Consider the following 27,351-nt stretch of genomic DNA (forward strand, 5'->3'; position numbering starts at 1 on the left):
CGTCATTCATATTATACAATATATCGTCTATAAGTTATTGGATGTCATACTAGACTTACCGTCCATCCTCCTCCGTCATTCATATTATACAATATATCGTCTATAAGTTATTGGATGTCATACTAGACTTACCGTCCATCCTCCTCCGTCATTCATATTATACATATATACAATATATCGTCCATACTATAGGATGTCATACTAGACTTACCGTCCATCCTCCTCCGTCATTCATATTATACAATATATCGTCTATAAGTTATTGGATGTCATACTAGACTTACCGTCCATCCTCGTCCTTCAGTCATATTATACATAAAAAATATATAGTCTATACTATAGGATGTCATACTAGACTTACCGTCCATCCTCCTCCGTCGGTCATATTATACATATAAAATATATTGTCTTTACTAGAGGATGTCATACTAGACTTACCGTCCATCCTCCTCCGTCATATTATACATATACTATATATCGTCTGTACTATAGGATGTCATACTAGACTTACCGTCCTTTCTCCTCCGTCAGTCATATTATACATAAACAATATATAGTCTATACTATATGATGTCATACTAGACTTACCGTCCATCCTCCTCCGTCAGTCATATTATACATAAACAATATATAGTCTATACTATAGGATGTCATACTAGACTTACGGTCCATCCTCCTCCGTCTGTCACATTTTACATATAAAATATATCGTCTATACTATAGGATGTCATACTAGACTTACCGTCCATCCTCCTCCGTCAGTCATATTTTACATATACAATATATCGTCTGTACTATAGGATGTCATACTAGACTTACCGTCCATCCTCCTCCGTCTGTCATATTATACATAAACAATATATCGTTTATACTATAGGATGTCATACTAGACTTACCGTCCATCCTCCTCCGTCAGTCATATTATACAATATATCGTCTATACTATAGGATGTCATACTAGACTTACCGTCCATCCTCCTCCGTCAGTCATATTAAACATAAACAATATATCGTTTATACTATAGGATGTCATACTAGACTTACAGCCCATCCTCCTCCGTCAGTCATATTATACAATATATCGTCTATACTATAGGATGTCATACTTGACTTACCGTCCATCCTCCTCCGTCAGTCATATTATACATAAACAATATATCGTTTATACTATAGGATGTCGTACTAGACTTACCGTCCATCCTCCTCCGTCAGTCATATTATACATATAAAATATATCGTCTATACTAAAGGATGTCATACTAGACTTACCGTCCATCCTCCTCCGTCATTCATATTATACATATACAATATATCGTCTATACTATTGGATGTCATACTAGACTTACCGTCCATCCTCGTCCGTCAGTCATATTATACATATACAATATATCGTCTATACTATAGGATGTCATACTAGACTTACCGTCCATCCTCCTCCGTCATTCATATTATACAATATATCGTCTATAAGTTATTGGATGTCATACTAGACTTACCGTCCATCCTCCTCCGTCATCCATATTATACAATATATCGTCTATAAGTTATTGGATGTCATACTAGACTTACCGTCCATCCTCCTCCGTCATTCATATTATACATATATACTGTAACGATTATTCTTTCCAAGGTACAGTAGCGTAGTTCGTCAGCTCGGGGTTCTTGGCCGTAGATGTTGTATTTTGATAGGCCACGAATAACACAGTTAATGAAGAAGACGAGCGACACGACAGAAGGCACAACACGTATTTTAACGTTCTGGAAATCTCTTATTAGCCTTCCGAGTACAGAGCTACAGTCGACTGTATCAAAAGCGAACGATATAAAAAAAACCTCGAACTAACACAACTACAAATTAACATCTAACCAACGAAACAACCTACTCCTAAAAATAACATAACCTCACTACTCAAACTACAACTGTGTGTACTACTCAAACTACAACTCTGTACTGAACGACGTGCACATCGCTCCTCCTTATAACTACGCCCCCGAACAATAGGTTGGAATGCATGGGGCATTCATGTAAACTGCTAAACCCTATTGATAGGGTATACATGTAAATTCGTTACTATTCAAAAGAGATTACCCCACAGCTTCCATTCAGATGCATAGTGATAAGAGAGCATACAATGGCGCCTGTCACCATGGAGAGAAACAACCGCCGCCACGAATGCAACACTAGGCTACACCTGGCGGAAGTTCCTCCCCATATAGTGATCCACGTGCGCACAGCCGGCTCGGGTGTCTTAAAACAAAGCCCCAGCGTTACCAAACGTTCACACGCTCCCGCACGACACGACACGGTCGGCCAGCGTTACACTCTCCTCAACTTGCTTCCACCATATGACCCCATATGATCGCAGACACCAACAATGATAAAAACAGCTGCGCACAAATGGATCACCATTCCTGACGACTATATGCACACGTTGAACCTCACATACATTGATTACACAAAACTAAACGTAAATCGGATCAGTGCTTTCTGTCCGAAAATAATAATTACTAAGTTCGTGTACAGTTCAAATAAAAAGTCCAATATAGTTCTCTCTCGGCGTCACTGTGTCCTCTACAGGCCTTCGGTGTGTCGCTGTGTCTCCCTCTGCAGGAAATTCTCCCAACCAGCCGGGTTGTCCATAGGCATCCTCTTGGGGTTTGCCGCTCCAGGAGGTACTATACCACCATACGCCGGGTAGGGGGCATAGACGGGCGGCACATAAAACTGCCGATAAGGACCCCCGTATGTCTGTAAATCTCGGACCGGGCAGCTGTAGGTATGGGTAACCTCGGTCCGCGAGAGAGCATTTCCCTCACTGTCGACACCAAGAGAAACATTCCTCAGTGACCACCGTTCACGGAAGTCCAAGCCGGTGGTCTCCTCGGTCTGCGTGGGGGTAGAGGTAGGGCCCTCTTCGCGAACTGCGAGCAGTGTCGCAGCTCTTCGTAGTCGATAGAGCTGTCCTCGTACCCTGATAACTTCCCCTTTGTCCAGCTGGAGGTTGCCTTGGATCTGCTCCTCTGTTTGGACCTCCCGGTTCGTTCTCCCAGTTAATTCCAAGGCTAGATCCTCTGCCGAGTCCACGTTGATGTCCAAGATGTCGACAACCGGTGGGTGTCGACTGCTGCAGGGTAGATCCGGTCGGTGTACCCTTCGGGAGCAATGTGCCGATTGGACATTCTCCTTAGCAGCTTCTCTGCACGTAATCTCGTGTCGTCGGCGTACATCTTCCCGGAAGAATCCGGCGCCGCAATTGGAGCACTTCTCCGTCTTCTCATTTCCCGTCGAAGGGCAACTCGTTGCTAAATGCCTCTTCAAAAACCGCTCCCGCACGAAGGTCTTCTTACATGGGTTGCACTTGAACATCTTTACTTGTAGGCTAGTTTAAAACTATGTGTGAGATGTGTTCTCTCCCAAATATTTATACGGTTTTCAAGTCATTCACGAATTATCCACTCCTATTCAATCTTCAATTTTCCTTTCAAAGTTTCCGCAATTCAGAACAATCGGCATCCGCGGTCTCCTCTCACTCATACGGGCCATACACTCCATAGCCTAAGCGGGCATTGTCTCAGTATAATCCGCTTAAAGGAGGGATACTGGACCGGGAATTTTTTTAATCCGCTGCTTCCACAATGCAACGTCAAGCCCCAATAAAGCTCCTTTACATTATCTCCTTCGGAATGTTGATTGTCACTAATTAACACAGTTCAGAGACGTGAAACCGTTTTGCCGCTTCTTAAAATTTTCTCGCTCGTTGTTTCCTCGGACGCAGATTATATTTCCCAACAGGTTCCTTGTCTACGCTCCCATTTGTAGAAGTCTGTACACAATCCGCCCCGGGGCTTTCTTGATCGGAGTGTTCCGACGGCCCTGGTTCGGGTTGCAGCCGCCTGTTATCCCTCGTTTTGTTCTCCGGGATAATTGGAGCCCGGATTTCTGTTTCCGTCACATCTCGCGGTTCTGTTGATTCCTTCAACTCCCACCAGGACTTATCGTGAGTCGCCAAGAACGGCTTCAGTCTGTCAGAATGAACTATTTTGGGTATCGTCTTCGCTGATTTCTGAATGCGGTAAGTCACTTCTGTCAATTTCTTGGTAACTACATATGGGCCATCCCAAATAGGCCGCAATTTGGGGTTGAGTCCAACTTTCCTCACGGGTGCATGTAACCAAACGGAATCCCCTTCCGCATAGGAGGTCCATTGTTTACTAGCTCTGTCGTAGTGTTTCTTCTGCCGCTCGATCGCTTTACCAAGGTGTGTACGGACTGCTTCATAAGATAATCTCATCTTCTCTCTCAACTGAGCAGCATACTCTAGGTGCCTGTTCTGTCTTCCATCGAATAATTCGACAGATTCCTCAGTGGGTGGTAAACCAACGATAATGTCCAAAGGCATTGTAGTTTCTCTGCCCAACATTAGCAAATTGGGTGTACTCTTAGTGGAGTCGTGCTGGGTGGAGCGGTACGCCATGGTTATGAAAGGAAGATGGCGATCCCAATCCTTCTGGTTATCAGCAACATAGTTAGTCAACATGCATTCCATGGTACGGTTGAACCGTTCTATCATCCCATCGCTGCCACCACTGTAACGATTATTCTTTCCAAGGTACAGTAGCGTAGTTCGTCAGCTCGGGGTTCTTGGCCGTAGATGTTGTATTTTGATAGGCCACGAATAACACAGTTAATGAAGAAGACGAGCGACACGACAGAAGACACAACACGTATTTTAACGTTCTGGAAATCTCTTATTAGCCTTCCGAGTACAGAGCTACAGTCGACTGTATCAAAAGCGAACGATATAAAAAAAACCTCGAACTAACACAACTACAAATTAACATCTAACCAACGAAACAACCTACTCCTAAAAATAACATAACCTCACTACTCAGACTACAACTGCGTGTACTACTCAAACTACAACTCTGTACTGAACGACGTGCACATCGCTCCTCCTTATAACTACGCCCCCGAACAATAGGTTGGAATGCATGGGGCATTCATGTAAACTGCTAAACCCTATTGATAGGGTATACATGTAAATTCGTTACTATTCAAAAGAGATTACCCCACAGCTTCCATTCAGATGCATAGTGATAAGAGAGCATACAATGGCGCCTGTCACCATGGAGAGAAAACAACCGCCGCCACGAATGCAACACTAGGCTACACCTGGCGGAAGTTCCTCCCCATATAGTGATCCACGTGCGCACAGCCGGCTCGGGTGTCTTAAAACAAAGCCCCAGCGTTACCAAACGTTCACACACTCCCGCACGACACGACACGGTCGGCCAGCGTTACAATACAATATATCGTCCATACTATAGGATGTCATACTAGACTTACCGTCCATCCTCCTCCGTCATTCATATTATACAATATATCGTCTATAAGTTATTGGATGTCATGCTAGACTTACCGTCCATCCTCGTCCGTCAGTCATATTATACATATAAAATATATCGTCTATACTATAGGATGTCATACTAGACTTACCGTCCATCCTCCTCCGTCAGTCATATTATACATATAAAATATATCGTCTATACTATAGGATGTCATACTATACTTACCGTCCATCCTCCTCCGTCATATTATACATATACTATATATCGTCTGTACTATAGGATGTCATACTAGACTTACCGTCCTTTCTCCTCCGTCAGTCATATTATACATCTATATACAATATATAGTCTATACTATATGATGTCATACTAGACTTACCGTTCATCCTCCTCCGTCAGTCATATTATACATATACAATATATATTGTCTATACTATAGGATGTCATACTAGACTTACGGTCCATCCTCCTCCGTCAGTCATATTTTACATATAAAATATATCGTCTATACTATAGGATGTCATACTATACTTACGGTCCATCCTCCTCCGTCAGTCATATTATACATATACAATATATCGTTTATAGTATAGGATGTCATACTGGACTTACCGTCCATCCTCCTCCGTCAGTCATATTATACATATACAATATATATAGTCTATACTATAGGATGTCATACTAGACTTACGGTCCATCCTCCTCCGTCAGTCATATTTTACATATACAATATATTGTCTGTACTATAGGATGTCATACTAGACTTACCGTCCTTTCTCCTCCGTCAGTCATATTATACATCTATATACAATATATAGTCTATACTATATGATGTCATACTAGACTTACCGTTCATCCTCCTCCGTCAGTCATATTATACATATACAATATATATTGTCTATACTATAGGATGTCATACTAGAGTTACCGTCCATCCTCCTCCGTCAGTCATATTATACATAAACAATATATCGTCTATACTATAGGATGTCATACTAGACTTACGGTCCATCCTCCTCCGTCAGTCATATTTTATATATAAAATATATCGTCTATACTATAGGATGTCATACTAGACTTACGGTCCATCTTCCTCCGTCAGTCATATTATACATATAAAATATATCATCTATACTATAGGTTGTCATACTAGACTTACCGTCCATCCTCCTCCGTCAGTCATATTATACATAAACAATATATCGTCTATACTATAGGATGTCATACTAGACTTACAATCCATCCTCCTCCGTCAGTCATATTACAGAAGACTTCAAAGGGTGGTCCATTCCAGTTAGTTGGTCTGATGGTGTATATGCTAGTATTATTACACCCAGCATTGAACCAGTCCAGGCAATTGGTCATCTGACAATTATCACAGAAATGAAACATAGAAAGTACAGAGATAACACAAATGATCACATACAAAGGTACCTGTCATACAGCAAATTTCATCAATTTGTTGTTATTTATGGTATTATCAGCCTTGCCAGAAATAGAAACTCCCTGCGGTGATTGAACCCATTCAGCTCAATTTATCTCAAAACATTATTAAATTAAATTTTTACAATGAAATAATTTATTTTAGTGCTCAATATTGTGACAGGCAGATTGCTTTTGTAATAAAACTCTAATTCTATATCAAGTGAGCAACACATTAACTCTGACATTCTCCAATTTATAGATACTGTATCAAACACTGTAATAACCACAAGTGGATTGGAACGGTAGGTTCAAAATTAATAAAGAAAATTAAGTTTCGAAGGAAGATGCAAAGACCAATGGGAAGAATATCAATGTACTGCTACCATCTGCATGGTTTCATTAGAGTTATCACAAGTTTATTGAATTGGAACTTGTTTCTAATCCCAGAGGATGCTGAAAGGCTTTTTATTTTTTTGTGGCAAATTCACTGCCATTGCAAATGTATAGGTAGGAACAGAACCCATCACCCTTGCGTAACAAACTACTGTAATTCCGTACCACTCGACATCAATGATTCTGCTGACCAGTGTGATTGCATAATATTACACGATTTTATAACTGTCAATGAGAATGTGTGTATTACTATTGTACAGAGCACACCTCTGGTGCTTAGAATCTGACAATATGCACAGAATAACTACATTTTGAGGCAAACTTAGCCGTATTTATGAAACATAGGATATCATACTAATTAAAGTGTATGCTCCTCCGTTAGTCAAATTATACATACAATATATCTTCCATACTATAGGATGTCGACTTACCGTCCATCTACCGCCTAAGTCATATTATTCATATACAATATATCGTTAAGGATGTAATACTAGACTTACCGTCCATCCTCCTCCATTAGTCATATCGTACATATACAATATATCGTATGGTATTATCTAGTGTTTACACGGGTCCAAAAATCGGGAACCGGGTACCCGAGGGCCGTTACCCGTCGGGTATCTGGGTACCCGGAACAATTTGTTTACCCTCGTGTATCACGATTTTCAAGAAGTTACATATTGGATGCTGTAATAAATACATTATTTTCTCTACTGACAACGTTTTCATGTTGAAATACGTAGGTGTAAGATAAGGTATAAAACCTCCCTCAATAATTTTTATTTGCATCTGTTTCTTTCATTAACTTGTTAATAAATAAATTATTTAATTATAATACGCATTACTACTAGCATCGCACTGCCGCCGCTGCTTATGCTAGCTCGTGCACCTCTATTGGATCAAACCATATATATATCCAATTTAGCTCTTAAACAGTTTCTAATACTACTACTATCTATTATGCAGGCCCAGGGTTTGCATTAGCCGCGAGATTGCGCGATTTGCGCAATTTGATCGCATCTGGAATAAACGATTAGTAAAAAGCCACTTGCGATTACTATTTTTTAGTTATCACGTCTATAATCCATAAACATTGCGTAAAATTCCTTGTCAGCCTTTCCTTCTTTGAAATAAACGAATGAATAAATAATCATTTCTTCCACATGGTAGCCTACCACCAAACTAAGTCAATGGGAAATCTAGCTAAGCCTAACCATCTATTTATTTGCTGGAGTTGTGACACAGTTATAAGACATCCATGGAATACTTTCGTTATTGCTGTTACATTCGACCACATGGTTGGCTAACACCACACTAAGTCAATGGGGGTAGTCTAGCCTAGCCATCTGTTTATTAGCTGAAATTGTGACGCAGTTACTCTATATCTGTGGAAAGCTTTCGTTATTGCTGTTATCTTCGAACACATGGTAGCCTAACAATACACTAAGTCAATGGGAAATCAGCCTAACCATCGGTTTGCAATTTTTTTTGAAACAATCACACTTTGCGTATGATTATTCGGGTAATAAATTAGGAACCGGGTAGTATCACGTCCGGTGGGTACCTTCGTTATTGCTGTTATCTTCGAACACATTGTAGCCTAACACCACACTAAGTCAATGGGAAATCTGCCTAACCGTCGATTTGCCAATTTTTTTTTTTTTAAATCACACTTTGCTTAGGATTCTGGTAATAAATTAGGAACCGGGTAGTATCGCGTCGGGCAGGTACCCGGATAACCCGTGCAAACACTAGTATTATCAGCCCTACCAGAAATAGAAACTCCCTGTGGTGATTGACCCCAATTAAAACAATGTTAATAAATATGTTTCACAAGAGCAATTTATTCAGTGTTCATATTTGTGCAACAGTCTTACAGGCTCCGATTTCGTCTCTAATACAATAAATGTGGTTCCTGCTACCTATCTTCATACTTGTATTATGTACAGTAATTTGACTATTACAATTTCAGAGCAATTTGCTTTGTGATAAATTATTACCTGCAATCAGGAAGAAGATTATGACAATCAGAGAATAATTTATCGGATATCACATCGCAAAATGTTATTCAAAATAGGCAAATCGCTACACAAATGTGGAGATATATACCAGTGTTTGCTTACAGGAACCATAGTAAATTCATAAGAGAAAGTTCAGAGCTTTCAATACTGAGCTATGTACAAAAAATTTGAACACTAATTTCATTGAAAGGACAATGACAATATGTTGAGCATGGACGAGAACCAGGACAATGACATTTTATTGTACGCTTCAAGACCTGCATTAACTATCTCCTTGCAGTATAATATTGTTCCATGGTTTACAAGTTTGACAATTATTTATACTTTTATTAGAGTTTTTAAATAGCTAACAGAAACTTGCATGCTGAATGAGAAAGGACAATTATGTCACATGGGACGGTCGAAGTACCTCATCCTATAATATACTGTACACTCCACGAACAGACATTTTATTTGGGGTATATAATTCGGGCAATAAGGAAACATTTATGCCTGGATACTTTGTGTCAAATTCATTGCAAATCTCTGACGATTCTAAGCTATTACAAACCGAATGTTCTAATTGGTCCTACTGATAGTGTTAATGTTGCCAAGCTTCATGTAATGTACTTTAAATGCAAATCACAACATCAAACCTTCTCTCCTAAAAAGAGTAACAATTAACATCATAACCAAATAGTCTCATGGGTACCATTACCTTTTGGATGACATTGAGGAAAAATATCCCAATTTCAGGTTATTACTGCAGTATTCCAAGCTTATTTCATTGCTATGTAAGATCTCTATTCAACACTGGAAGTGATAATTTACAGCCAACATACAGTATTGTACAGCAAAGCAAAATCATAATTGCTCAGATCATCATCAAAATTCTAATCTAAAATCTTTCTCCCCAAAACATAATATTCTCTAATTCGAAACTGTATGTAATTAAGTATGTAATTCTCACCTCAATAGAAGGATCACGAGGACAATCACCACCAGTAGTGGTTTGCTTTGGGGTGGTCTCCACTGATTCGCTGGCTATCGTTAGGTTAAAACAAGAAAACAAAAAGAAAATATCTAATTTTGCTAAGTCTTGACATCAGGTACAATAATTTAGTGATGCAGTCATGCTTTACTATCTAGGTGTGCTCAAATTTGAAGTACTTCAGACAGATATTTTTAGAGATCAATTCTGATAAATACATACATCCACGTCAAGAGTAAGGCAACAGTGATATTGCTTGTCCATGCATACCAAAAGCCTACATGTATGTATGCCTCATGGTTTGTCTACCGTGTCAGCCTATTGACAAATTCGGTACTGATTTAGAATCCGTACCAATCGACCCTACTTCCTAACCCTATTCCCTACTTCCTTACCCTACTCCCTAACCCCTAACCATATTCCCTACTTCCTAACCCTTATTCCTAACCACTAACCCTACCTCTTAACCCTACTTTCTAACCCCTAACCTTATTCTGCCGATTCGAAGTAAGCTTTCCCATTCATATGGTACGGATTCTAAAGTTAGGCCACAAATTCTACCAAAAATTCCAAGTATGAACTATGATGGTATAATACGGTAAACTAGGGATGGTTAGGGCATTAACTGTTCTTTGATAGGATAGCTTTGATGAAGCTCTCGCTGATTTTGCTATCCTGCAGCTATGTGATTTTCATTGATGGTTTGACCGCATTCCCCAAGAAATAAAGAGAAATATACTTGGAAAGGTCGGGAGAATCTAACTACTCAAAACAAGGAAAAAGTTCCCTTACTTACGGCATGTGTTGAAGTTTACGCCGTGGTTCCCCTGAACAGTTGTATCTTCAGACACTTTTGTGGGGAAAGTGTCTGAAGATACAGAACTGATGTTTACTCGATCACATGGCAATTTTGGCCGTTTCGGCTTTGTAGATTATAATTGGGATTGAAAAAGTGGTTACAATTTGACTAACGCGGACAGCAACTACAGTGTTTATCACTGCAACTACATATGTATAACCATGGAGCTATAGTAGCTCCGTGGTATAACCGTGGAGCCATTTACAGCTCCATGGTATAACACAGCTAGTAGGCGACTTACTGTAAGGGACACAGGGAGTTAATTACCGTACACCAACAAAACAAGAGGCCAATCTACTGTCTTTGCGTGAAGTTAGGGTGGTATGGTGATTACAGTGAACCAATGCATAGCTCTGTATCTATAATATTATAGGTCTAACAATACAGGCTAACCATATATTTTACAATTTGGCAATGGTCGCAAAGAAAGAAGCTCAGGTGTACTTGTAAGCATGAATCCTTCCTTCTTCCCTTGCATACCTAACATCTACATTTACTGTACCTTCCCTGACAGTCGAGCCAGATGCATCACCACTAGTAGTTTGCATTGGTGTGGTGTCCACAGGTTTGCTTGAGTACAGATTGGTAGCTATCAGTAGGTCAAAATAAATGTGACAGGAAATAAAATATTGATTTAGAGCTTTAACCAGAATGCAAAATGCATTGAGGTTTCGATGACTTCAATGCACTAGACTTCTGCTTGTTAGTATAACCAGAACTAGCTGTTACAATAACACTATGGCATGCTAACACAGGTCAGTCTATACGTGGTTATACACACCTCCATCAAAAACAGTAGGGTTATTGTACTCAATGTTATGAATCCGCACACCCAGTATTACAAACCAAACCAAATCTCTAATAACTTCACACATTAAGGTTGCAGAGGAGTCCACTTATGGACAATTTTGATTGGAATATGCCCACGAAACTTGAAAGAATCAACTTGAAAGAAGCTAATACAGGTCACTGGAGGTCAACCTGAGGTCAAAGGTCACCCAAATGCAGGTCTACTATTGTATTGCAATAGTGTAACTCCCAACCTTGATGGACATTTGGTTCTAAAGTTATTGCAAAAATACTAGTTTTTGACCCCTGATTGACCTTTGTTGACATTGGATCACATGACTGTTATGTTTTGAAACAATCCCTTACCCCATTCACAACTAGTCCCAAAATATCAACCTTGTGGATCCTGTCAATGGTAGTTTCACAAGTTATTGAGAAAAACTAGGCCAACATTACAGCCAACTCCATGAAGTGAAAGCAAATCTCAAGTTCACAGGTGCTTGACCTAGTTTCTCCTTGGCAGCTGGCCAAGAAATGTTTTGAAATTCGTGGTACCTGAGCAACTTACATCCAACCAGAACTACCAATGATCTACAAATATTTTCTAGAGAAGGCATGCTTCGCCATTCAAGTGCACTATTCCATCGAAATCACATCAACTCTTTAGCAAAATATCCATACGGATGCGTGACAAGTGTTGCAAAAGCTCTAGCACTTTTATATATCTATGGTCTGCAAGCAAGCCTTGGAAGACACTGTAACACACACACATCTATGTAGTTATGTACATAGCAATTCAGGACTTCTAGCGACACAGTTAAGTCAATGGGGATATTGTCGCGAGTTCAGATTCAAATCTACGGATGCCCGTAAGATCATTTTCAATTGTCAATAGGCTCTCCTATTCTTATCAGGCGAATCGCCCATGTCATCTACTTATAGGCTGGACGAAGGGAGATACAGTATATTATGAAAAGGTTTTTACAAGTTGACCCCTGGTGACCCTAAATGACCTTCGACATCCACCAAAAACGATAGGCTTTTTGTACTTAATGTGGTCAACCTACATACCAAAAATGAAATCAATCCAAACTTTGTTTCTTGAGATATCATGTTTACAAGCTTTTCACTATTTGACCCCTGGTGACCTTAAATGACCTCTGACCTACACCAAAAACAATAGGCTTCTTGTACTCAATTAGGTACTCCTATGTACCAAATATGAGAACTGTCCAAGCTTCCCTTCTTGAGATATCGTGTTTACAAGCTGGGCGTCACAAACGCACACACACACACATACACACACGCATGATTACAAAGGTTACGATTATCATCGAAACCAAAAACTGTTATTGGAAAGGTGAAAGAGCAGGTTTGTGGCCTGTTGGATAATGACATGAAAGTTTATCTACATACCAGTACAGCTGTCTAGACATTGAACAGTTTTAACCAATGCAAAGTTATAAATGGAGATATTAGTTTGAATGACAGAAGTGACCTAACTTAACGAGGACGTCTTCACTCATCATTACATGATGTAGTTCAAATGTGAAGGGGTCAGTTGAAAGACAATATGATTCTTAACTACTATTGAAAATTGGTTCATAACAGCTGAGTTGGGTCAAGTCACGTACGTCAGTCAGTCGGGTCACGTCGGTCAGTGTGGTCATTGTCCGTCAGTCGGGTCACTTCAGTTAGTCGGGGCAGTGAGCAGCTAGCTTAACTCCTTATTATAGACAATTTTCCTGTCATATCATTGTCCCTTGGGGAAACTATTTACACATTGTAATTACTTAAAATCTGTTCATTTTTGTCAAGAGGGACCCAAGTATTGACAGATAGGTATTGAAATGAGGTTTTAATTTTTATATTTTTTTCTTTAAAATTAAGCTAATTAGACATTTAAATATGCAAATGAGGTTATGATACAAACACTGTACTATTTTTGCCCATTTGAAATTATTTTGATGAAATCTGCTGGACTTTTGATAGTTTGATGAGTTTAAGACATGTTATTTTATAAGTAAAATATAATTTGATGTTTGAATGTGAGGAATATGACTGATTTGTCCCCCTCTACTTGACCTGTATGTATTATGTAATACAATGTTAATCAAGCGTAACGGCAAGTCATATATACCTATTGCGCTACGACAGTACATGCGTACACAATACATAGTACATACAGTGTGCAACAGAGCGGCTTACCATATCATGATTTCATCGTCAGAATCTTCTTCCTCCAACGGCTGGATGGTCAAATTGCCCATAAAAAGAAGGTCTAACGCCTCTTAGAAGTATTTAGCCATGATAATATGTGCTAAATAGTTACCGTTTCAATTACGTGAGTGATTGCATTGACCCTAACAACATGAAGCATATATCAAATGTGGTTGACCGAAATTCTATACCGTAGAAATGCTCGAGTTGAATTGCTAGAGATTACTCACAAAGTAAAGGCGCTATTGCTAAATCGTTTCTATGTAGACAGGCGTTTCAGTGTGGCGCTTCTGGAGAGCTAAAAATCTACTCTGTAGGGTGAGGCATTCTGGAGAAATATTTTCGGAAATCTTACAGTGTTTTGGCCCTAAACTTAGACCGAAAAATGTCATTTTTGACATATTTTCCACAAATATAGAGCCATCTCTCTACATATGCCTGTGAGGCTCCTGATTTGATTCCTTGTATGTATTAGCTAGTTGTTTGAGATAGGGTCAGTTGACTTGAAAGTTTTCACTGTTCTCACGATTGTTTAGAAAAAAAAGGTCAAAACGACCGGTTTTTTGAATGTAAACAAATCTTTGAAGACAAAAAAAAGAGTCCATGTGACCCCCTCGGAAAAATGTTGTTTATTGATGCAGGCTGTCTTATGTGCAAAATAAAGCTATAGGAAGCTCCCTAGTGTATTCCTATCTCGAGTAATGATTTTCTAAACACATGGGGGTTTCAGTGCTCGAATTTGTACAGACATGGCTTTAGGTACAGAATTAATGTTGATATGTTGTAGACTATTTAAACATGTATATATTTCTATCAGTCAAGGTTGTACCCAGCAAACACAAAGCGTTATCATAACATTTTTAAAAGAGCCTCTAAAATATGTTTTTATAACGTTTAATGTGGTGTTATAAAAAACGTCGACATAACGTGTTTATGAGATATTAATGTTATATTAATGTTTTTACGAAAAATTGTTTTGAAATAATAGCCTGAAAACGTTTTTGTGACATATTTATTACACCACAAATAACGTTATCAAAACAAAAGACGAAACGTTTTAATAACGTTTTAAAAACGTTTTTGTGTTTGCTGGGATAATTCAATTGCACAGTGGTAATCATCTGAGTGTCATTAATTTAAGTGGCTGGACTATGTAGTCTAACATGCAGAGACCATTGTTAAGACAGCTCATGTTGAAATGCAATACAAAAACATGATAAAACACATGTACAATGTTTGGCCTCTAATAATACGTAGTGAAACTTACAAGGAGTTAGAGTTTGTCATGGCAAAAATGGTGCTTAATAAAGACAACAAGGATGCCATGCTGTTTTAATAAACACATTTCAGATCAAAAAAGTGTAACACAATTCAATTAAAGACACTGTGGCAATGGTTTCAAAGAAAGAGGCTCAGGTGAACTAATAAGCATGAATCCTCCCTTCTTCCCTTGCATACCTAACATCTATATTTACTGTACCTTCCCTGACAGTCGAGCCAGTTGTTTCACTGCTAGTAGTTTGCATTTTAGTGGTCTCCACAGGTTTGCTTGAGTACATATTGGTAGCTATCAGTAGGTCAAAATACAGGCCATAAGTTTGTCTCAAGAAGAGATGATTTTTACCATGAATTAGCAAAGACAATACAAATTAGGCCTAGGTGTTCAGTGTGTACGTCTGAAAGGTACAACATAATATGATCACAAACGAGTATATGTGCTTAAAGTGATGCAAAGGAGAAGCAATGTTGTGGCCTCAAATGATATGAAGAATGACTTACAAGGTGTATAGATGTTTGTCAAAGCAAAAATGTGATCTAATAATATCAACCAAGGATACAATGTTGTTTATATGAAGTCAAAGAACATGTTTTGGTCCAAAATATTAACATTTAAGCCAGCACTGAGGAAGCAATGTCATCATCAATTTAGCTTTAACTGCGTTTTCCATAGCTTTTAAAGCGTACCTATATCTTATATAGCCAACCACCTTGGAAATTGAATAGCCAGAAACATCACAGTACTAGTCAAAAACTGTTTCCTTTTACTATAACTTTTCAAGATTAAAGGTCTGTTCGAAGTCATCCTTTCACTGACCCAACAGTCTTTCGTAGTTTTTGATATTTTCCTTACATCATTATGATTTAACGTCGTCACAAAAAAAAAAAAAAAAACCTTTTCATCCTGAACTAACCTTATCAGATCAACCTCCAAAGGTGTAAACAACATTTCGATAAAGGCAACTAGGCAGTTGGTTTGAGGGAAACTTGTCTCAAAAGAAGCTCATGTGAGCTTGTAAAAGCCTTCAATACTCTGTTACCTACAACTTCAAAACTTCTATTTTACCTCAACTTAAACGTATATAATCACCGACATTACCTTGCTCTTCGTTTGATTCGGAAGTCCCGTATTGACGGTTCGTGCATTTAAAGTGCCCCCGAACTCGAGAATCGTCAGCTGTTTAGATGAAACAAAACCAAAACTGAAAGTGACGATGTGAGGGAGATTTTAATTTGGCCGCAAACTTCATCAGAATACTAAGAAAATTTCGCTCAAAAAACAGATGAACAAGCTGACATCCAAATGTGTGGTAGATGACATCAACACTTTCACTTTAAAAACTATCGAACCTGATCAGTGTTCCACTACACAAAATGATTCATAGTACTCAGACTTTTAAACCAACACATCAAAAGCATAGACTATGACCTTATATAATTGATAAACATGACTTTTCGCTCCCAAGTTTCATGAATGAGAAATCATTCTTCCAGAGTGTCCAGGAAGATCGCACTTTTGAGTAGTGAAGTTCACTAGATGGCAAAGGGTGGCTTCAAACCAAAGTAGCTGTAAACAAGAGATATATTCTTTTCATTCGGACATGAAGTTTGAGGACTCCTCGGACACTCGAACAGTGGCATTTCCAAAATATCGATTGTTCCATTTGACAAGATATCATCATATAAAAAGTCCTGTCTGGGAGCAGTTGTCGCATTGTATATCTGTGATGTCATTATAATGCCACTAGGATCTTAAATCTGTTACTTTCTCTTTGTTTTTCTTTCCATATTTCAAGGTTAATTGTTAACAGTGGCGACACTGAACATGCAATACCATGACTACAGGTAGAGGTCATGTTAAGAGGCTTTACAATACTTAAATCAATATTCCAGATCAAAATTTAAATTTGATATGTTTTTTTAATATATTTTTCAGTCTATTGATTTGAACTTGGATTGGATAGGGTTACTAGTTTGTCTAAAGGGGATGTGAAGTTTATAAAATACCAATACCTATATGGTAAATTCACATTATGGATGCATCCAATTGTGAAGTATGAAATTAGAGGTAAATTTAAAGGAAAACAAAACATTATTTATCAGTGTGCAATAATGACGTCACACCTCCTTGCTCCAAGTTCACTTTTGAAAGGTGGCAACTGCAACTGTCAATATCGCAAAAACGGTACATAGGAATTGAATGCAAATTTCACCAGAATGCTTAAATTATGTTCCGCTTTAACTAAATTTATTTTTCATGACTTTGACAGTATCTCTATCACATATGACATACATATTTATCACGATGATTGAGTTTGTGTCTACTTTTGTATACTGTGCTGATTTTATGCACATTATTTGTCCTGTGAGATTGGACACTGAAACTTTCTATTTTGTAATGAAGTTTATATGAATGAGTACTGTACAAAGGTACCGTAGCAATAAAAGAACCATGTACATTGTAGATTCCAAAATTGTGAAGTCCCTTTGTATATGAATGGTACGCGTTTTTATGACAAACTAGTCAGACAAATTTAATTGAGTTGTTCATACTTGCCAGTTAAATATAACACATGGTGAAAGAACACACTACATACAAACAGGTCAGTTTCTATGATGTTATGCATTTACTGCAATATGGTGACATTCTTTTTATTGAATTCAACATTAATTTGTGACATTGGCTACAGTTTGCTGACATTCCCTGAGTCACAAAAAAACATTCTCTGCTCAGGGAAATGTGGACCTTTGAAAATAAGGGATGGGGCGGGGAGGGTGAGGGATGTGCACTCACCCATTACACTCTCTCTATATGGGCCTAACAAAGGTGATGTCCATTCAAAAATAGTAATCTGAGGTTTGAAAAGCAATTGGTTGATTTGTTAACCAAATTTAAACAGATGAACTCAATATTACTACCATAAACTTAAACTAAAATATGGCAACATTTCTCACTTTCTTACAGCCCGACTGTGCATAAATTTGATCAAAATGTACAGTCTAAAGATTTTTGTTGGTACTTTTCTTTTTTAAATCATCACACATTCATTACGAGGTTATTTTTTGCAAAAGATTTTGCCCATTTGTAGAGATGAAGCAAATGAAAAATGGTAACAGCAAACATCCAGTTCTGAGTCCCAAAATAGTCACCCAACTCACCAGGAGCACATGGCTTGACCTCAACATGGAGCTATACACAGTGAACAATTTTCTCTAAACTCAAAGCAAGGGAAACTATTACAAGTCAAGGTTACTGGGGTAACATAAAGAGAGAGAGAGACACTATGGAATGGTGCTGGCATGGTAATTGAGAAGAACATGTAAACAGAGCAAATTACCTGTACATACTTGTTTTAAAGTTCAGTAATGAACCGAAAGGTCAATACATGTTCTACGTACCAATGCATGCATCCGATTGATGTTTTGATTATCGAACAAAACTATAGCAAAGACTGGACACCTTGCTTTAGCTTACATTTTTCATTTGCATGTAGTTAAGTACTTTTCCCCAAAAATTATCAAGTTCAAGGTATATTGGTGATAGCATTCGTACAGTGTATGACATTATTAGAAGAAGACCAAACGCCAGGGATTTTATTTGGGATTGATTTTGAAAAGGCTTTTGATAGTAGGCCTATTTCGATTAGGTTCATTAGAAATGTACTCCTCCTTTTTAAGTTCGGTCCTCCATAATCCAGTGGTTTGATACTTTTTATAGTGATATTTATTTCCTCTGTTCTTGTAAATGGTTTTTCATTTCTATTGATCGTGGTTGCAGACAAGGAGACCCTTTGTCTCCATATCTCTTTATTTTAAGTGTAGAATGATTGAGCATTCTTATTAATAATGATAATTCTATCCAGGGTATTGATATAGGAGGAAGCTGTTATAAACTAGTTCAGTATGCTGATGAATCAACCTTTTTCATGCACGGGATGAAATATCTTTTATTAATATTATGAAACAGCTAGATTATTTTGGTTCTTTGTCTGGGCTAAAAATAAAGCCTAGCAAGTCTCTTCTTGTTGGGTTGGGGAGTTGAAAGGGTCTTTGTTTCCTTTCAATAAAAAATATCATATCTGTTGGAATAAAGATGATGATTTTACACTATTGGGGATTGTGTTTATAATACTAATCTAACAAGTATGATTAATAACTATGGTAATGCACTGACTAAAGTGTTTAATGCTTTAGAGATTTGGGCTAAACGTAAATCTTACAGTGCTGGGTCGCATTACCATTGTTAAATCTTTATTATTGCCTTGTTTTAATTACTATATTATGACGCTCCCATTACCCAGTGCAGAGTACATTAAAAAAGTGCCTTCCATGTTTTTCCGTTTTGTGTGGAAAATAACCAGACCGTATAAGTCGAAGACAATTAATACAAGGATATCCCGATGGGGGATTGAAAATGGTAGTTTTTGTAAACAATGTATTGCTCTTAAGATCTTTACGTTTGGTCGTTTGTTGAAGAGCAAGAGCTCTAGTTTTGTCTGCTGTATTTTACGTAGGTACAATATAAGTATTGACTCTTTCTTTGATAATGGGGATTTTTATGTAAAGTTAGTGAGTTCAAAATCTGTTATCCTTTTTGAAAGAACCATTTTTAGAAACTACACATAATTTTATTCATGATGTTTTCTCTACTATTTACAATGATACTACTATGTTAACATTGCCAATTTGGAATAGCAGTTTATTTAAAGTTGGAAATAGCCCAGTATATTACAAGCGTTGGTATGACAAGGGTATACGTTTTATTGGCGATTTGATTAGTAATGGTACTTTTTATAATTTGATAATTTTACTCAAGAGTTTAACATATCAACCAATGTTTTGGAGTATTATGAGCTCTATTTAGGAAAAAATGGAAGGGTTTATCCAATGATATAATTTTAAGGGTTATTTTTCCTAATAATAGTTATATAAATACTCTGCATGCAAGTGGTTATTTTTGTTCTAAAGCAGTTTACAATAGATTGCTGGAGTTTTCAGGTGATGAGCACAAATCCTATATTAAGTGGTACCAGACTATTGATATCAGTAAAAAGGATTGGTCTTTTTATTGTTTTGTCCCTTTTCGGTGTTCGAGTGACGTTAAACTTACATGGTTTCAATATAGACTGTTGCTAGGAATATTCCAACTAACAAGTATTTGCATTTCATAAAAGTTATCACTTCTGATAATTGTAATATTTGTCAAGAATATACTGAAACCATTGAACATATATTTTATGATTGTGCTCACTCGGCTAAGATTTGGAATAATTTACAAAATTTTGCCTAATAATGCAGGTGTGAATATAATAGTTAGAGATATCTCCATAGTGTTATTTTGGTTCAAAGTTCGCTCATGAATTAAATTAAATTATAATATTAATCAAAAGTTACATCTTCAATTGCAAATTACAAAAAAATTGATCAATACTTTCCCCAAAAGCTCTCTGATATTGAAATGGACAAAGCTATAATCACTGTATACAACACATGAATGTTAGATTAATAATTACATTGTAATCATGCTTTATTTATTGTTCCATCAACTTGTAAGCTACATTCATTGCTCATGCTCTCTTCATCCTTGTACAACATATAAGTTCCAGGTAATACAGGCTACATATATACTGCTGGAGCAGAGATGCAGTCCTGAACATAGCTGTAGCACTAATGTCAAGAAATACTGCAGATTTCAAGAAAAATGTGTGAGTTCGCGACCCGCGAGCATGTCACAATTTATGTCTCTCAAAATTATACGATTTTTTTTCAGCCATTTGTTAGTTTTGATTGGAGATTTGCTATTTACCAGATTGCACAAACGATTCATTTGATTTAATTGCTTGGCAAATTGAATTTGGAACACATTTTGAAAGGAAACTGTTTTATAGAATTGGAGGCGGCTGCGTCTTTCGGCGTAAGTCAGCCCTTCACTATACAAATATGAGTTCTGCTAATTCTAGCCACCGTAGACATGTTAGTAAAGAGCAACGGCAGAAAATCAACAACCTGAAGGATAATAGCATAAAATGTATTGATTGCTCGTTTAACAATATTGATGCGATAAATGCTATCTAAAGTGACGTCGGAAGGAAGAACATCATCGGATGTGTTCACATTTTTGGGCAATGAATTGTCACACTTAGAAACGTGAAGGATGCTGAATGGTTACAGGAGTCGGGCTTACAAATTGAGTCGTGATTGGTGTAACAAGACATATATTGACTGTTACTTTATTCAACGTCCCTGTTTTTATTGATGATTCTGAACTAAACGACAAATTTACAGAGCTTGCCTGCAAAATTTGATCTGAATGGACCCATAAATTCTACAATGATTTTCCCAAGTTCCAAAACGGACACGATTTGTAACGGCTTGAATTACCAAGCAAGGTAAAAAGTCTACCATATGCTGTTGTTATTGGAGGCATTCATATAAGACTCAAACACAATGGCCAAAGTAGGGTTTGTAACAATTGCAAGGGAGAGGATCATCTAATGAGAAACTGCCCAAACTATAGATGTAAACAATGTGATGAGCTGGGACACTCCGAATCAAGATTCCCCAACAATAGAATGCTTTAACTGTTATCGTTTTGGCCACAAAAACTTCAACTGTAGGATCAGCAAGACAAAGAGAAGACAAGAGAATCCGATCAAGGGAACAATGATGAAGTTCACAAACAATCTAACCTTAAAGGAGACACTAGAAAAGACAGTCAAGTGACAGATCAAGCCACTGGATCGAACTTAGACACGGGCGAAAGTGAAACTTCGATCGTCATGGACACAGAAAGCGAAGATTTACCAAAGCAAAGACATAGTGAAAATAGCAATAACAAACAGACCAAACCAGCAGAAAAATATAGTAAAACCCAAAAGAAAACCTTTCTACAACATCCAATTCCCAACCCGCGAGAACTTGATCCTCGGCAACAGAAAACACAAGAATGAAGAGAGCAGTTTTAACCATTGAAGTCTACACTATACCGAAGAAGTTAACCAGTCAACAAAAGAAAATCACACAACCAGCGATCGAGAAAACCTACAATTTCCGCCTCCAAGAAGCAAGGACAGACAGGAACTGCTAATAAAGGAGGCCATAAAAACTAACTGAATTTACTATTGGACTCAATTCATTTCAGTGAAAATGGCAATCAAACTTGACTTTCTACTAGTCATTATACTTTTTAACATTAATTCCACGGAGGACATGAGCGAAAATAATATATCTTGTAAGTAGTATGGTATCGATTCTTTTAATAATTAACCACCCAATAAGTGTATATCATTACTACATCACAATAGTCGGAGTCTAAGAAAACAATTTTCCGATATTGCTACTTTGATCTCTTTGTTAAATCAAGATTTTTCCATAATTGGCTTTACTGAAACCTGGTTTATAAATGACATATCTCCTCATCTCGAGTCATACATATTCATGTTTCTTTGTTCTTATATTATATTACGCCCTCCCTATATCAGTTGTTCACTTGCTCTTGCAATGTAGAATGCAGTTCAATAAAATAAATGGCTTTCATTAATGATTGAGTTCTCTCATATTTAGTGTCTTTACCCAAGTTTACATATATATTTTTTATGTTCTTTACTCCAGTATATAACACCGGCGACAAAGATTTTCTTATGAAGAAACTTGGGTTCTATTTCTTAGCTGGTTCCAATGTATAGGCCTACATTTGTTATAGTATTGATTCAACCAATGACGAGTTCGTTAGCTATGAAGAGAGATATTAGCTTGACAAACAGTATAGTTCTTCTTGGCAAATAGTGTCAAAGACGATAACAATAATGGTTGTAGTATACTTTAGTCTTATTCCCTCTGCCTGTGAAATGGCAGAAAGGAACGTTGATGAATTCAAAAGGACAATTAGTAACGTTCTAGTGGTAAAAGAGTCGCAAAATGCAAAACAAGCACTGCAAACAGTGACTTCAAAATAGGACAAACTGTAACCCGCGTTGTGGACTCGAGGGATAGGTCATGTAGTACCAAACCAGTGCAAGTTGAAGACTTTTACAGATGTTACAGTGTCTTATGGATCTCAGAAAACAAAATTACCAAGGAGGTGTAAGAGCCACATTACAAAACAATCTTTACAATGGAAGCATTTAGCCTAACTTATTATGCTCATAAACAGTGGCGGGCACAGGACCTAAATCCTAATGTCAATATGCCACCGAATGCGGCATTTGACGCTTTTCAGGATTTTTTTTTTATGGAGGAGGTGGGGGGTAACCACAGCTCTGACGTCAAAGACCCATGTGCTACCCCTCCTCCATCATTGTTCTTAAGCCTCGGAGGAGGATGAAAAGCCATGAAATAAACATAAACTATTTTCTAGAATCTTTGCTGTTAATATAAGTCTAGCCTAATATTATGTGTAACGCAAAGAATATTGCCTATACCAGGGATGACAGTTTATCAGATGGTAAAATCAGGTCTGTTTGCGATTTGTTGCAGAGTTGGAGACCTCTTGGATGAACTCTATGGAGTGGAACGTACGGTTGAGAATTGTAATGGTTTTGCCATAGCCTAGGCAAAGCTATATTGAGTTGGACTGATCGAACAACATGAAATGTTTGATATCAATGCTCTTTGGGAGAATTTGAAAACTTCAGCTAATGTTTCTCTTAAATTTGTAAGCCTCTACAAAAATGTTCTCCGGTGTCCCGACCACGCCCATGCCCCCTCCCCCCCCCCCGAAAAACCCTGCTTGGCCGGACTTTTCATTTTCCTACTGCTAATGAAACTTAAAAATCGCGAAATTTGTGATTTTTGGGGCGCCTAACTGGCAGCGCTGGCTTATATTCCTACAGTCCAGTTGGACTGGAAGTATAGCATATATAGTTCACCTTTGCTCTTATACGAATATTACGGGTATGACCCTGGGGTCGTTGAAGGGAACTCTCATGTAGGGGGTTTGGAGGTCCGGACCCAGAAGAAGAAAAGATAAATGTGACAAATTATGCATGTAATGTAAAATATTGCCTACCTTGAGACCTTCCTCCAAGAAGCAGAACGACAGCACTCAGAAGATGAATAAGAAAAGGTGATCGACACTGCTTTAATCCTCCTTTCTCCATTTTGAACAAATCCAGAAGCGGAAAGGGAAAAGCAACCTAAGTTTATCAAATGTGTCTTTTCCTGTGGTAAATTGGTATATATCATATATGTATGTCTTGCCGTCTCTGTGATACTAATGAAGATTAACTGACTTTGCCAACACTTTTTACCATCTTCATAGAGTGATGTCCAACAAAGGCACACATTTAGTGACTTTTCATTGGTGATTATGTGGCTGACGTATGTAATGTTACATGCATATTCAAGATCAACGATTGTGATTATACAATGTGGAAGTTATGTACACATTTAGTGTTCAAATCATATCAAATATCAAGTGGTAACTCTGGATGCCGCTGAGTGGTCGATTGGTAGACGATACCTATACAATATGAATATTCAATGAAAATTGCTTATTCTCAATTGGCTGTTTGTCCCTCCAACACCCAGTTAGACTGTGACAGCTCGTTAGATGTCAAGGGTTAATTACCTTCTTTCATATGACACGTCTTGAGAAAAATTTGTTGTTGCTATGCAAAGCAAAGTCACATATTCCATACCCTTCGAGGTTTCTGCATTCTCCGATTGATCAATTTTCCTACTCCTCTGGTACCAAGTTTCTCTTGAAAAGAGGACAAAGAATGTAAATGACGTTTTCAAAAAACATTTGTATCCGCGTACTTCGTAAAGGGTTTCAGAGATGTTGTGATGATCGTTTATGGTAGCCTATATATGACAGACTTCTGGTGACCAGTGAGCATGCATATGGCAGTAATGCCGTTTATAAATCACAACAATATTAGTGTATCAGGAGAACTTGAGTTGTCTTCAGACCCAGATCAGCCCTTTATTGTTCTACAGCTAATAGGCAGGGGTGCAGCAACTGTTTTGTAGGCCTACTTTGGAGGGGGGGGGGGGGATACGATGTTAACGTTTACATAAGATACAGTAATACCGCCTGAACATTGAAAACCAATATGAGTTCACCGTAATTTTGTTACACTCGTAGCCCCAGTCCTCTGACATTGTGACTATGTAAGAGATGTTTGTTCACGAGGGTAAAACCAAACTACTTAACTGATCCGCATACAATCCCGGTCCCCCTAGCAAGGAGACTGTGACTATGTGTTGTCATACCGGTCTTACGTCAAAGCAGGAACTTGCTACAGACACCTTGGTCAAAGTTACTATCACGAACCCCTTGCAGAGGGAATAGATACTACACATGATCAGGTTATACTGTTAAATGTTTACTGGTAATCATGATCATAGCCAATATGTTTACAGGTATATGTAGCAGCGCATGCACAGGTGGAAGCCTGAGGGAGAGGGAGAGGGGAGGGGGTTCTAAAATTCTTCCGACTGATTTAGGTAGGGGGCATAAAACGGGAACAGTGCTGGCACTTGATCTTAGCCAAAAGTTATGATAACCTCCAAGAACCTGAGCACAACTCCTTTAGGAAGGGAACAGTTCTTTTTCGTGCTTATTCAAGGGCATATACACGAGAGCGACAGCTAGTTCGAGGTGAAAGTCTTCTGTGAACGTCTTCGTCACAATGGTATTATATATACATTATTAACTGGGGAGATGAATAAACGGCTGTGCGGATCTGACAATGAGACAAATTGACTGTACACAATATGTTTGTAACCAGTGTAATAGGATCCAATCGACAAATATGAGTGGTTCAATATCAATTTGAATATTCATATTATCGAAAATGATCAATTTAACGTCATTGACGGAGATATCATCAAGATCAGTGTAAAAAAACAGAGAGATCAAATAATTACATAAGCACAACGAGTCGTGTACACGGGCAAATGTTAGTTAACATTGTAGAAATAATATCATTGTTTTGCATCTAATCCCCCTTACTAAACACATTTCTGAAAGCGGAGTTATTGGTCGCCCCTCTCTTTATATGCGTCCCAAAAAACGGACTTCGGCCCCCCTTTCGGGCCAGCCAACCCTCTCAAAATTGCAATTCGTAACAGAGGTTACAGTCTGTATGGTGTCATATCAACATAGGCGGCCTTAATTAAACTTAAATTCTCTTATTTTTGAAATCGGGGAGGTGTTGTCTTTACCCCCTGGTCTTTATACAATTATTGAATTATCTAGTTCCAATATTATTTAAACATGTTAACTTCAAAAAATTATGAATTATATAAATAACTAAATCCATATCTCGATAGGCATGCTCAATATACCATACCAAAACAATATCATCGAGGGGGAGGGGATGGGATGGGGGGTGGGTGGATAGAGTGGAAGTCTGGTGGACGACGGCTCAGTCCTCATGAGATATTAATCGGTCGTTGGCTGGAATGTTGGACGATTGCTGGTCTTTAAATATGTAGATTTTCGTGTTTGGTCGCCTACTGGTGATAATGTTATCCAAAATTGTGTACCGACTATAACTATCAGTCAGCTAGCTAAACCGTTACAATTTTCTCTTGTTATTGAACAATAACGAAAATGAATTTAAAATCAACACCAAAATTGGCTTTTTAGGGAGTGTTTCCTTTTTAACAAAGGAGTTATTAACTATTGGTGGCGATATATGGTTTTCTTCTTTTCAAATTTAGAGACATCTATTTTGCAAAGAAGAGTTATATTTTGATGTTTTTTGCACAATTGTATATTAACAAGTAACGTTTTTCTGTTTTAATTTTTTATCTCTTTACGGTGGCCCTGAAGAGACATGCGAGTTGTAGACTTACTGTTTACCGCTTAACTTGACGAAAATTGTCAAATTATAGAGTTGGTGATTTGCATGTATACTTGTTAACATTTACAAAAAAAATCGACATTTGTCGAGTTGACACGTTACGATAACATGACATCTTGAAGAAAATTGTCAATTCGTAAATTGTCGAGTTTTGGCGTTAGATATGTAAAACTTGACAAACACGTCAATAAACAAGATAATTGATGACTCGTCAAGTTACAGTTAACATGACAT

General features: G+C 37.9%; 1 protein-coding gene across 4 annotated transcripts in view; it reads right to left on the bottom strand.

Annotated features, from left to right (window-relative positions):
* The window catches only part of LOC139974341 (fibrinogen-like protein A), a 196,080-nt gene extending 171,556 nt beyond the window's left edge, over nucleotides 1-24,524 (bottom strand). For 2 of the 4 annotated variants that reach the window (XR_011795454.1, XM_071981392.1), the window contains exons 1-5: nucleotides 24,312-24,524; nucleotides 16,404-16,481; nucleotides 15,507-15,593; nucleotides 11,520-11,606; nucleotides 10,150-10,211 (exon numbers count right to left, since the gene is read on the bottom strand). Coding sequence is in view for 3 of the 4 variants with exons in the window: in XM_071981392.1 (XP_071837493.1) it covers nucleotides 10,150-10,211; nucleotides 11,520-11,606; nucleotides 15,507-15,593; nucleotides 16,404-16,481; nucleotides 24,312-24,402 (405 nt within the window). In the remaining variant the exon portion in view is untranslated. Of the gene's footprint in view, nucleotides 1-6,585; nucleotides 6,715-10,137; nucleotides 10,212-11,519; nucleotides 11,607-15,506; nucleotides 15,594-16,403; nucleotides 16,482-24,311 lie in introns of all 4 variants that reach the window. The other 2 variants (XM_071981393.1, XM_071981396.1) reach the window with 2 other exon arrangements.
* Between the last annotated feature and the right edge of the window lie 2,827 nt (nucleotides 24,525-27,351).

Source organism: Apostichopus japonicus, chromosome 9 (genome assembly GCF_037975245.1).
Source record: "Apostichopus japonicus isolate 1M-3 chromosome 9, ASM3797524v1, whole genome shotgun sequence".
Taxonomy (NCBI): Eukaryota; Metazoa; Echinodermata; class Holothuroidea; order Aspidochirotida; family Stichopodidae; genus Apostichopus; species Apostichopus japonicus.